This window comes from Anabas testudineus, chromosome 17 (genome assembly GCF_900324465.2).
Source record: "Anabas testudineus chromosome 17, fAnaTes1.2, whole genome shotgun sequence".
NCBI classification, from domain to species: domain Eukaryota; kingdom Metazoa; phylum Chordata; class Actinopteri; order Anabantiformes; family Anabantidae; genus Anabas; species Anabas testudineus.
Window position 1 is genome coordinate 2,341,344 of NC_046626.1, and position 13,493 is coordinate 2,354,836.

Consider the following 13,493-nt stretch of genomic DNA (forward strand, 5'->3'; position numbering starts at 1 on the left):
TAATTCTATAGCGATAAATAAATTTAAAAAAATGAAATCTTTTTTAAAATACATTTTAAAAAAGATTTTAAAAATGTATTATATTTTCAGTATTAATAAACCAACAATGTTAGTGTGTGATACATCTCTCAAAAAAAGGTATGACAGACAATGATAAACTATTTTTTTCTTAGGATGTAGAGATCCTATGAAAGAGAAAATTGTAAAAACTGTCCTCGTGTAGAAGACAATGCATTGTGCTTAGATGTATTGTTGATTCTTTGTGTGCAGTAAAACAAGAAAACAGGTTTAAGGTCAAATAGAACTTTTATTCTGAAGGACGCCACCGGAAGCATTGTTATTGTGCTTGGCAGCGGAACGGTGGAAGTTGTGCCTGGCCGCGAATCTATGCTAGTGCTGCAATGATGCTAGAGAGGAGCAGAGTGATGGTGGTGGCGGATATTTTCTTCAGCAGGAGACACTCATCTGACGAGGACAGAGTTCACTGTCTCTGCTCCAGAGCCTTCGTGCAGTGAGTCTTTCTCATTGTGTCCTATATCGAAACCACGTGGTGATGGTCACATATGAAGGGAGAATAGTGTAGGTGGATGTGTTGTTTTTCTTGATCCGTTTTCTGTGTCTCTTCCTCTGTGCAGGGATCGAGACCTGTACCGCTCTGACAACAGACTGCTGATCTTTGACCTGGCAGACACTGCGGTCCAAGGTGCTGTATGTTAAACCATCATCATGTTTAACATTCCAGCTGAGCTCAAAGCTGGTTCTGAGGTTTCCACTGACTGACTGACTGACTGATAGAGAGAATTGCATTTTTCCTTAACCCACAGATGAAGAAGACGAAGAGGAGGATGAAGAGGGCATATTGGACGAGGAAGCTCAGCTGATGGCCAGCATGGGTCTGCCGCTGGCCTTTTCCAGCTCCTCTGACCAGAGGAGACAGGTAAGTCAGAGCTGCTGCTGCTGGCTGTTCTATGTCTGCCTTTTAGAAGGAAGTGTTCCTACTTAATGTCTAGAAAAAAACAGACCTCCTCTGTCATGTGACAGGGGAGGAGGTCTTACAGGAAGCCTGACACATTCTGGGCAGAAGCAGCTGAAGATGAGGAAGATGACCAACATCCACAGCTTGTCAACAAAGGTAATTCAAGTTATGTTTTGAGGCAGAGCAGGAGGCCTGTGATTTTGCTGAGGTTGTGTTATCATGCATTAGTTGGTGGCACAAGTTTGGATCAACGGTGTGGATCTTTCCGGCTTCAGAACGTTCTGCATCAGTGGCTAAAATTACTGCAGCTGGTTAGTGTAGTGGTAACATCACCACCTCCCATGTGGGAGACTGGGGTTCATATCCCAGCTGTGGCTTACAACCAGTAGGGGCCCTTAGGCAAGACCTCCTCACGCTTACCTCGCCTACCCTTGTATCCTACTTGTAAGTTGCTTTGGATAAAAAGCGTCTGCTAAATGACTAAAATGTAAATACTTAATATTGTTAAATATTGCTGTCAGTGTTTTGATGTCATGTGACACTGCTTTGTAATTTCTGAACTAGGTGATGAGAAAGAAATGTATGATCCACTGGAAGAAGAAACGGGAGGGATGCAGGATCCTGGCTGGGAGACCTACTGGGGTAAGGTGAAGTGCACATATTTGTCATCCACTGAACACAACCACACATTTTTTTTTTTTTTGTCATTGGACAACATCAAATTTGTAATCAATATTTACAAGGTGTCTACCAAATAGCAGTGAAATTTCTCACAGTCAGCCATGTTGACCAAATGTTTAGCTCCAACCTCTGATGTGCATTGACTGCAGCATTGATCAGCAGATCAGCAGACTTTGCTGAGTCATCATTGTGTGACCTATTGATTGAACTTGGCTTGCATGATTCCAAGATGTCATATAAAGCATTAAAATTAGTGAAACAAACCATGGCATATGTCAAATATTAAATCCCACTTCAGCATGTTCTCCATTTTATCTGCTAAAGCTCAACAGGGTGAAGCTCTGCTGTGGGGAAGCTGGCTGGAGAAACACCCAGAGACAGAGCTGCTGTCTGCAGATGATCCCACAACGGTGACCGCCCCTTGGGACGACCCAGACAGGAAGGCTTTGTGGGACAAACACGCTGCAGACACCTACTACTCTTACTGGGAGCAGTACTCGTACTGGGCTGCACAGGGTTGGACCACTGGCCAGTCTGTCTGTCCATCTGGTGAAGAAGCAGCAGCAGCTGGTCTGATGGACAGAGACACAGAAACACACTCAAATGAAGGAAGAAATCAACATGGTGGAGCTGAGAGCCAACAGAGAGAAGAAGAGGTGAAGGCTCCTCCTTGTGACGCTGAGGTTTTGATTGATGCGTTTGGACAGAGCTGTACGTTAGAAGCAGTTGGGGACTCACACATTCACACTCAGTCAGAGGGAGAGCAGTGTGGCTCTAATGAGCCTTCAGATGGTGGGAATGAGCGCAAGAGATCTGCCGCCTACTCCCAGCGGAACACGGCTCAGCATGCAGGTAAAAGCTGTGTGTGTGTGTGTGTGTGTGTGTGTGTGTGGGTGTGTGGGTGTGTGGGTGTGGGTGTGTGTGTGGTGTGTGTGTGAACCTGTGTTTATTGCATTGTGTGGACAAATATTGTTGCTGTGAAGATATTTTGGGCAGTCCTTATGTTTTCAGAAAGCAATTTGAAGAGTCAGGTAAAGGTTTTATGTTTACTATGTCATATTTTATCTTTTAATCGCTAATGTCAAATTGCACACTATTACTATTATATTATTGTTAATTCAAATATTAGAATACTTCTGTCACCTTTCCATCATTTCAAGAGAATTTACAGACATGTCCAACATCTGAAAGGCAGGCTCATTTATGCACTCAATACTGCATCAGTGCAGTGTGGTATGGAGATGATCAGCCTGTAGCACTGCTGAGGTGTTAACAGGTGCTTTGAGAGCAGCCTTTAACACATCTCTGATGCTGGGTCGGTGTTTCTCATATTCCTCTACACCCTGTAGATTCTGTGTGGGGTTCAGGTTAGGTAAACTGACTGCAAATCAGACACAGTTATATCATTGTCAGCAAACCAGCTAGTGGTAGAAACAATATCTGATGAGTCACTAATTTATATCTTAATTTAAAATGTATTATATGTGATCCAAAGTTGCTAATACTCATATCTATGTCATTTTCCTTTCTTTATGTTTTTATGGCTTTACAATCTTTTAGCCATATTTAAAAGTAAAATTAGATTTTTCATGAATAATTCCACCATTTATTGGTAGATTATTCTAAATTAATTTCAGACTGGCACATATTAGGATCATAGGAATAGTTGTGATTAATGCTGATTGTCTGAATGTGTATTTGTAGTAAGAAATGTTTGTATTTTGGCACAGACTCCCAGCAGACTGCTGGCAGCTCTGCCAGGCAACATGACTCTCATAATCAGAAGCCAAATAGAGAAGGTGATGAAGATGATGACAAACCTCCACGAGAGGGACATGCTAAAGTCAAACGCATGTGAGTAAAAAACATACTACATACAATCTAAATTAGTGATGCAATAGGACTCTCGTAGTGAGTTTGGTGCAGACTGGACTGAAATCAATTTAATACTGCATCAGTTCAATCATAATTCAGTGCAATTCAATACAGTTTATTTACATGGCACCAAATTGCAACAATATATAACTACATAATTATATAGAAAACCCAACAACACCACTTGTACAAGCACTAGGTGACAATGGAGAGTAAAAACTCCCTGAAATTGAAGGAACTTGAAAGAACCAGGCTCAGGGTGGGCAGCCATCTGCTTCAACCAGTAGAAACATTTAAATTTGTCCACCTATACCTCTGAGTCAGGCACTGTGTTAAATATGGCTGCTTGAGTTTTTTAGATGCTACCATACTAATCATACTGTAGCAAACATCATGGCACTATGGCATTCATGAGAATACCTGCAACAGATTTCACAACAAAGATGACAGTACTAGCCTGGAAACAGTTTAGTTTAACTCAGATCAACAGTTGGGACTTTTTCTATAGGACAATAAAAACAAAAATTTGAGATTTGATAATTAGCTTGAACCTTTATTTATCTGACAAAATACAAAAGAAAATTCAGAATCCAGCATAGGTTTTTTTCCAAAAACAAGCTGAATTATGGACTTGTCTCATCACAGAACATCCACTGTCTTTCGGTTCATCTGACATGAACTTGGACCCAGAGAATTCAATTTCAATTCAATTCAATTCAATTTATTTGTATAGCGCCAATTTACAACAGAAGTTATCTCAAGGCACTTTACAGTGTTTAAGGTTTAAGACCTTACAGAAAATATTTATACAAAATATTATAGAGAAAACCCAACAATCCCATTTGAGCAAGCTTTAGGCAGTGGAGAGGAAAAACTCCCTTTAGAGGAAGAAACCTCCACTAGAACCAGGCTCATAGTGGGCGGCCATCTGCCTCGACCGGTTGGGGTGAGTGGAAAGAGAAGAGAGAAAAGAACAGCAGGCAATAAAGACAACAACAAGCATCAAGAACATTGGGCAGATGAACTGGATTCTGGAGATGTACAGCTCCAGGCCGAGGATACCTGCAGAAAAGTACAGAGAGAGGGAGACAGAGAGGAGGAAACACAACTACAGGAGAGAGAAGACACAAAGTTAATGACATGAAATGGTAGAATTAGAATGGATAGAGGAGAAAGGAGAGAGGAGAGAAGCTCAGTTTATCAGTAGAGGTCCCCCTGCAGACTAAGCTATATCAGCATAACTAAGAGATGGTTCAGAGTCCCCTGATCCATCTCTAACTATAAGCTTTATAAAAAAGGAAAGTTTTAAGTCTAGTCTTAAATGTAGAGAGGGTGTCTGCCTCCCCAACCTGAACTGGGAGCTGGTTCCACAGGAGAGGGGCTTGGTAGCTAAAGTCTCTGCCTCCCATTCTACATTTGGAAACTCTAGGAACCACAAGTAAACCTGCAGTCTGAGAACGGAGAGTTCTGCTTGGAAGATATGGAACTATGAGAACTCGCCTATGTTTCTGCCCTTTCTCTCTCCTTGCATAATTGAATTTCAGGTTGCATTTCTGGGTGCAGCAGTGGACCGTGTTACCTAGAAAACAGTTTGACAACATAGTCTTGAGCCAATGTGGGTTTTTTTCTATCATGGTAGCATGATGCAGTGCCACTTGAGGCCTTAAAGGTCACACACGTAACACAGGGGTTTTTGCTTTTGTAGCCATGTTTCTAGCTAATTCCATATTTTCAGGCATCTTGAGCTTGAAATTTTATGTTGTAGTTTTAAGTGTCTGTGATTTAATGTCTCACTGGAAACAAAGAAAATATTGAAGATGAAAGCATGTACAAAAAAGTAATATAAAAAGAAACATTCATAAGAAAATCTGTTTATCCTGTGAGCTCCAGCTGCTAAAAAGAGCTAAAGTAATCGTCCTTTTAAACTCTTGATGCAGCATTTCCTGTTTGTCTGCAGTCATGAGCTGGATGTGGAGGAGAGCCCACATCTTATGTCTGAGGAGGCCTGGAGTAAACTGGGACTCAAACACAACCCAGATCCTGTGTAAGTCTGATTCATTTATGCTCTAGTCATGATCCAGGTGTACTTCATTTGGCTGGTCTCCTGCCTGCCAGCCATGTTTGTTCATAGCTGCTTTAGGTTACATCTATGGTTGTTTTTCAGGTTCGAGAGAGTGTTGAGCTTTAAAGGCAGTGCTAGTCAGAAGCATCAGAGGCAGCGGTGGACTAAGAGGCCCAACAAACACACCAGGTTCTCAGAGAAAGATGGAGACACGCAAGCTAAGATCAGCACCTCCCTCCAAAAGGTAGCATCTGTGAACTGGACACACATCTGATTTGATTGTTGAAAATACATTGCTGGTTGGTATTGCTGAGCTGCCATGCTGGATATTTCCAATATAACAACTGGATCCTGTACAGACATGCATCTTTGAGACAAGAACTTAAATCTAACCAGCTGGGAAATCCAGTGCAGTGTCTGTCTTAGCCTTAGTCTTCACTGTCTAATCCCTTTTTCATCTTTTTTTGTGACTCAGCAACAATGCAACAACGTTTCAAGCTCAACAAATCACACTATGTGGAAATTGCACCAATGAATCAAGTGTATTGTTATAAAGCAACACAATTCACATGGTATGAAGGTTGCAGATAAGATCAATAAAATAATTTTCTATGTTTGTTTCACAGGTCCAGAATTTCCTTAAGAAGATCCAGAGCGAGACACAGATGAGTCCATGTGACCAAGGTGAGGTAGAAGGAGGAGGTACAAAGGAACTCGAGGACAAGCCTCCATTTCTAGGAGAAGAGGAAAAGAAGATGGATGTGAAATGGGATGATGACGAAGCAAAATATAGTTCTCTTACCTGCCTAAATGCAAAGAGGAGAGAGAGCACTCAGCCCAGCACCTCCTCCAACTCTGCTGGTGGGACTGTGGATAGTGAGGAGGAGGAAGATGAGGAGCAACTTGGCAGACAATTAAGATGCCTTGACATCCCTGAATTTCTCCTGTGTGACACACCTGAAGACAGCAGTGGTAAGAAGATGATTCTGATGGTCTCTTTTTGGTAGTAGAAAAAAAGACAACCCTTGCAGAATTGGTGCAGTCTAATAATAAAAAAACGTGTGTGTATGTACATGTGTAGAGTTAAATGTAAAAGATGGAAAGAAGACTGGGAAGAAGAAGAGGAAGCAAAAGAGGAAGCAGCAGCTCCCAGCAGAGATGGCAGCTGAACCAGAGCTGGCGAAATACTGGGCTCAACGCTACCGACTCTTCTCTCGTTTCGATGATGGCATCAGGCTGGACCGAGGTCAGTCTGCATTAACTGTAGCTGGGGACAGAAAGGTTGTGTGTATGAGTCATAATAATGTGATTGGCCCTGATGAGCAAGCCGAGGGCGACAGTGGCAAGGAAAAACTCCCTGAGAAGGCAACAGGAAGAAACCTTGAGAGGAACCAGACTCAACAGGGAACCCATCCTCATATGGGTGATTACATGCTGTGTAGGCAGCAGTCCAGTATAACAGTTAAAGTCTTTTAAGTTAATATGGAGTCCGGTTAGTTATTGCAGGCAGACTAGTTCCATTCCTTGACTATCGAGCGTTGAGTCGAGACCTCCAAGAAACAGCTTCCGACGTCCGCAGAGGCCGGGACCGACATCATAGTAGCTTGTGACCAATCCAGTCTCCAAACGCATCCCAAAGGGCAAACGGTGGATCCAGGCGACGAGATCTCCAGCCAGAAGTTGGGCATCAGGACGAGTCAGACAGGTCCAGAGGGCAAAGGGTGGAATGACGTGTAGCTCGACAGAGAGACAGAAGAGGGAAAAGAGAGAGGGAGAGGGAAAGAGTTGGTTATCTCTGGAAACATGAGCCACACTGGGATTTTCAAAGTCTTGAAAATGTGAATGCACATTTGTGCTGATCCAGTTTGTAGATTTGAAACAGAGTCTGTGTGATTTCAGTATAACCAGCCTGTATTATAAATCAAGAAATGCTTTTAACACGGAATTTCTGTCTCTCTCTCCCTCTATTACACACAAATGCACTGTTGTTGTGCACGCGTTCAGAGGGCTGGTTCTCTGTAACACCAGAGAGAATCGCTGAGCACATTGCCCTCAGGGTAGAGCACAGCTTCAAGGACTCTCAGCTGGTCATAGATGCTTTCTGTGGTGTGGGAGGAAACGCCATCCAGTTCGCCCTTACCGGAAAGAGAGGTAAGCCTGGGAGGGTATGTTCGTTTGTTCAAACCTTCATTCATCTCTATCAGTAAACAAGAACCAGGCTTTGGTTTGAGTTCATCAACGGACTATAATAAATGGGAGTATGATAAAGTAAATGTACTAGATTATACTGTAGATGAGACGATATTAACATCTGATTGTATTGTATCACAGATGTATGGCTGCATCATTTCAGCATTTATATTTCTTGATATATAATGTCTTGATATTGAATTTGATATACTGCGAGTCCTACATGGTTTCTTAAGGAAATGCATCATTTCCAAAACAGCCTTGACTAATAAAATCATTCCACATGTGAACCACCCCAGCTTTCAGTTTTAACCCAACTGTTGAACTGTCCAGTGACTCTATCACAAGTCGAGAAAGGTTCCCGGTCCCTGTATAAATGAAACAGCCAGACTAAGAGTTGCTGTCTTCTTGTTCTGTCACACTTTCAGTTCTGGCCATTGATATCGACCCTGTGCGCTTGGACTTGGCGCGGCACAATGCCATGGTTTATGGCGTGGCTGACCAAGTTGACTTCCTGCAAGGAGACTTTCTGCAGCTGGCATCCCGTCTTCGTGGTGATGTAGTCTTCCTTTCACCACCATGGGGAGGACCAGATTACCTGACTGCTGAAGTGTTTGACATCAAGACCATGATGGATCCTGATGGATATCCTTTGATGCAAAGGCAGTCAAGTCCTAATTGGTGGTACAGTAGATAGGATTTATTTCGTAGCTGTTTCACTGTTTCCAGGGTGTAGGCTGACTGAGCTAAGTGGGTGCCGGCACTAAACACGTTATAGAAACTGCTTCATTCAATCAAAAATGCAGCTTGTAATAGAATTGTTTTGAAAACCTGGACTGTAGTCATAGACAGTAAATACTGGTTCTTATCCTTAACAACCGTCACATTTGAGATTTTCCGCCTTGCCAAACTGATATCAGACAACATAGTGTACTTCCTGCCTCGCAATGCTGACATGGATCAGGTCTGTATTTTTGTTTTTTGTTGTTGTTGTTTTTATTAGCATCATTGACTCTATAATACATGTCTGTAGTTAGTTTGTGATTCACATTTCTCACAATAGAACAGAAGATTTTAACAGAATTGCTACAAAGGTAAATGCATTTGTACCTGTCCAGCATCTGCTGAGCAAGATTCAGATCCATCAGCGAACTGCTTACAGTCAGGATTATTCAGAGGTGTTTCTTGGAGGTCCAGTCCCGGAGAGCACACCTGCTCAATACAAGCAACACAGTTATGTGCCACCCTTTATCCAGGTTAGGGAGCAAACTGGTTAGATCAACTCTAGAACAGAATTTATTTTTTTAAAGTCAAGTTTCTGTCATTTTATCATGGGCTCCATTATGTTTACTGTTCTTAAGAGCTGAGAGGTGGTCACACACATCTTCAACAAGAGCCTCACTCTGGAGAAGGTCCCAGTCCTGTGGAAGACCTTCTGTGTGATTTCAGTTCCTAAGGCTGCAATCTTCATATTAGCATCATTAGGCATGCATAACAGTGTGTATGGCTCAACTGTAGGCAGTCTAGTTTTACACATCCTGCTATGTTGGAGTCAGTGATGTTACACTGTCTCCTGTGTGTTTGTGTGTTATCTAAGAACAACGTGGGATCCGTGTCTGGTGTCCGCTGCATCTGCCCTACTCCTTAGTCTGATATGGAATGAGGGGGAGCCTGTCTTTTGGTTGTTTCTGTATTATCTGGACAGTCTTTGCACCAATGCTCAGGGGAAGCAGATTTCAAGGTTATATCAATCCATATCATCACCCCTTTCTATGCCTCTCATTTCAGGACACTGACCTAGCCCTCTGTTTTGTCCTTTTACTCTGCCAGTATTGTCAGAACCAATATGGGTTTTTTTGGGGCCTTCTTTCTCTAACATTGGTATAATCAGGATTGCTCAGGATCACGTCACCCTTCTGTGGTTGGTGGTTATTTGGTGCTACATTGAGGAGAACTTGCTGGTACCAAAGAGGCTCTTTTATCCTTATCTTTTCCCTTGGAAGCATAGGATGGATGAGCAGAGCCTAATGCTGGATCCACTTTTCAGGTTTTTGCATTGGATAAAGAGGGATACAATAAAGGCTTAACTATAGCAGATTAACAAAAGAGGAGAAACACGCTGACACTGATGCTATATATATGTTATTCTGCTATAGTTAAGCCTTTATTTATGTCACAATTGATTTGAAATAAAACAATCAGGATGTGGTTGAAGTTTAAACCTTCAGCTTTATTTTAAGAGGTTTCACAAAAATACATCATTTTAAGTAGAGAACTTTCATTTTCAGTGACATTATTGTAAATATAGTTGTTTTCTTCACCAAGAAAAATATTCTGCAGTCATCCACTTTAGTTGTGTTCCATGGTCTTCCAGGCCCTCACCAGTTGTTTCTTTCTTTTTAACAATGTGCCAAACTGTTGATTTGGCTCACATAAGGTTTTTGCAACCCTTCCTATAGATTTATGTTGTATTTTCAGTCTAATGATGACCTCCTTCAGTTGTGCTGAGTTGAGATCCCCTTTGAACACCTGGTCAATTAACTTTTTCTCTGTGGTTTGTGTATGCCCTCCAATCTGCTTTGAATGGCTGATTTTCTTTCATGCTGTTTTTGAACAGTTTGCTGTGCTCCTCTCTGACCTCTGTTGTTCTTTCTTTCTCTAAAGCTTTTTTCTGTTTTAGATTTCATATTTTTTTACACACTTAAATTTAAACACTCTTTTTGTGGGTGGCAATGCTGAAGGACTAGGCAGCACAACATCCTTCTCTGCCTTTTTTACTTCCATTTTCTCTAACTGGCATGTCTCTTATTCATAAAGAAAGCAAGATAAGATTGACACCTTGACAGGTTGCCAGTCTATTACAGGGCCAACATATAGAGACAAGCAACTATTCACACTCACATTCACACCTATAAGCAATATAAAATCAGCAGTTTTGGGGGGTTTGTAACAATCAAGCAAAACAGCAGGGCTCTGACCTGGTGCTTGTTCTCAAAACCAGATGAATAAACTGACTACATTTTATTAATTACTGAAATGAATAAATAGATCAATAGGTATAATGTATGTCCATCTGTATGTCCACAGATAGCCTCTCTTGCTGGTCCAGGAGGGAAAGTGGAGGTGGAGCAGAACTTCCTCAACAACAAGCTGAAAACCATGACTGCTTACTTTGGTGGCTTGATAAAGTCAGATAGCTAGCAGCGCTGGCAAAGGCACAGACTAATAAGAATTCCTCCGTTAAATGACAATGGAACAAAAAATCTCTGCTCTGTGCACATCAGCTTTTACTCACAACACGTCCTTTAGGTAACACTCAGAAAAGGCTGGAGTATTAGGTTTTACATCAACAATTTATCTTTTATTCTTTTTTTAATTGTACCTTTAAATCAATAAAATGTGTCTTTTTTATAATTTAATTTCTCTTCTTATTTTTGTTGTTAAGACAACATGTCACTACACTGTTGAAATTCCTGCCTTGAACTTGACAACAAAATCAAATTAACCATGGATCACACACTGACAGTACTGCAGTGTGGCTGAAGCAGAGTTTCAGATTAAAGTTATACAGCATTTGTATTTATATGTATGTATATTTAGTGCCTATAAAAAGTATTCACCCTCTTGGATGTCATGGTCATAAAAGTTAGTGACACAACTAATAAAAAAAAAATACCTCATTAATATCAAAGTGAAAACAGGTTTCTACAAAGTAATGTCAAATTGAAATATGTAAGTTGTAATCAGTGTTTGCATTCATATTCACCCCCTTTAAAATAACTGACCTAATCCAACAGAGGTCCAGATATTTGGTGCTAGTAGTCCCACAATTAGTAAAATGGGGATCACCTGAGTGCAGTGAATGCATCTCAAGTGATTGCAGTATAAAGAAACTTGTGTCTGGAAGGTCCAGTCACTGGTTATTCAGTATTCCTGGCTACCATTGCACCATGAAGACAAAACAACACTCCCAGCTACTCTGTGAACAGGTCATTGAAAAGCATAAGTCAGGGGATGGGTACTAAAAAATCTCCAAGGCACTGAACCTTGAAGATGCACAGGTCGAGGTGGAGGAGTAACAGCAATCTTCCACTCTAGTTTATTAATCAACCCCAGACCTAAACATAGTTTGAATTCATTTGAGAGGCTCACTCTCTCTGTACCGTCCTCCTGTCCCTTATTGAGTTTTTAACTGAATTCTCAGACTTTCTATCTGATTTAGTTCTTAGTGCAGATACACTCATTATAGTGGGTGACTTTAATATCATGTAGATGTTGATGACAACTGCCTTAATACTGCATTTAATTCACTATTAGACACCATTGGTTTTACCCAAAATGTAAATAAACCCACTTTTAATCACACCTTTGATCTTCTTTTGACATACGGTGTTAAGAACTGATTCCATCTTTTATTTCAGAGCCATGTACCAACACAGAGGAAGGCAGTTATTTCAATGTTACTCCAGCACAAGTGGACTATCTTGTTAATAGTTCTGGTGCTTCACTTGGAACAATACTTGATACTGTTGTTCTTCTGAAAAAGAAGCTAGTGAATCAGTTCAGTTAGCTCAATGGTACAATTCACAAATCCGTAGCTTAAAGCAGAAATCACGTAAGTTGGAAAGGAGGTGGTATTCCACCAATTTAGATAAATATTGCCTAGCCTGGAAAGATAGTTTAATAATATATAAAAAAGCTAGTAAAGCTAGAACCACATGTTACTCCTCATTAATAGAGGCAAATAAGAACAACCCCTGGTTTCTTTTCAGCACTGTAGCCAGACTGACAATGAGTCTTAACTCTGTCAAGCCTAGTGTCCCCTTAACTCTTAGCAGCAATGATTTAATGAATTTCTGAACAAATAAAATCATAACTATTAGAGAAAATTGAAAATTGATCAGCTCCCCCCTGCAAACGGCATGGATGGTCTCATTTGTACAACAGCTTCATTTGTAAAGACCAATTTGTTTAAAGACCACATTTGTAGTTAGACTGCTTCCTCCCCATAGATCATTCTCAATTAATTTCAGTAATTAATTCATCCAAACAATTAACATGTCTCTTAGACCCCATCCCGACTAGACTCCTCAAGGATGTCTTACCTTTGATCACCACGTCCATATTAGATCAGATCAATCTATCTTTACAAATAGGCTACGTACCACAGGCTTTTAAGGTTGCTGTAGTCAAAACCCTGATCAAAAAGCCTACTCTGGAGCACAGGGCTTTAGTAAATTATAGACCAATATCCAATCTGCCCTATCCAATCTTTAAAAGTCTTGAAAAGGTATTTTCTAAGCAATTATGTGACCACCTCCGCAGCAATAACTTGTATGAAGATGTCCCCCTTAGGCAATATTATTAGGAAACACTCACTATAAATTTCCATTGCTAGGCAGATTATACCCAGCTATTCTTATCTATGAAACCATTAGAAACGAATCAATTAGTCAAACTTCAAGCATGCTTAAAAAGACATAAAAGCCTGGATGTCCTCCAAATTCCTTCTCCTAAATTCAGACAAGATGGAGATTATTTTGTTTGGTCATAAAAATTATGTTACTATGTCTAATCACATTCTTACCGTAGATGACTTAGTATTGGCCTCAAGTAATACTGTAAGAAATCACTGAGTTATTTTTGATCAGGATATCTCCTTCACTTCATACATAAAAGAAATCTCTAGAACTGCCTTTTTTCACCTAA

At 40.8% G+C, this 13,493-nt stretch overlaps 1 protein-coding gene across 1 annotated transcript; it reads left to right on the forward strand.

Annotated features, from left to right (window-relative positions):
* Positions 1–332: 332 nt before the first annotated feature.
* On the forward strand, positions 333–11,198 carry tgs1 (trimethylguanosine synthase 1). Its single transcript, XM_026375266.1, has 15 exons — positions 333–511; positions 636–703; positions 825–937; positions 1,042–1,132; positions 1,541–1,618; positions 1,982–2,509; positions 3,388–3,511; positions 5,490–5,576; positions 5,697–5,838; positions 6,221–6,566; positions 6,676–6,840; positions 7,599–7,745; positions 8,213–8,429; positions 8,670–8,748; positions 10,872–11,198. Exons 1-15 carry the CDS (start codon positions 402–404, stop codon positions 10,983–10,985), a joined length of 2,409 nt encoding a protein of 802 aa, XP_026231051.1. The 5' UTR covers positions 333–401; the 3' UTR covers positions 10,986–11,198.
* Positions 11,199–13,493: the final 2,295 nt, after the last annotated feature.

Bases quoted from the DNA above. Each gene is read 5' to 3' on its own strand.
- tgs1 (XM_026375266.1), top strand. From the start codon at position 402: ATGATGCTAGAGAGGAGCAGAGTGATGGTGGTGGCGGATATTTTCTTC. The intron at 6,841-7,598 runs GTCAGTCTGCAT...GCACGCGTTCAG, and splicing joins TGGCATCAGGCTGGACCGAG to AGGGCTGGTTCTCTGTAACA. The intron at 8,430-8,669 runs ATATCCTTTGAT...AACAACCGTCAC, and splicing joins ACCATGATGGATCCTGATGG to ATTTGAGATTTTCCGCCTTG.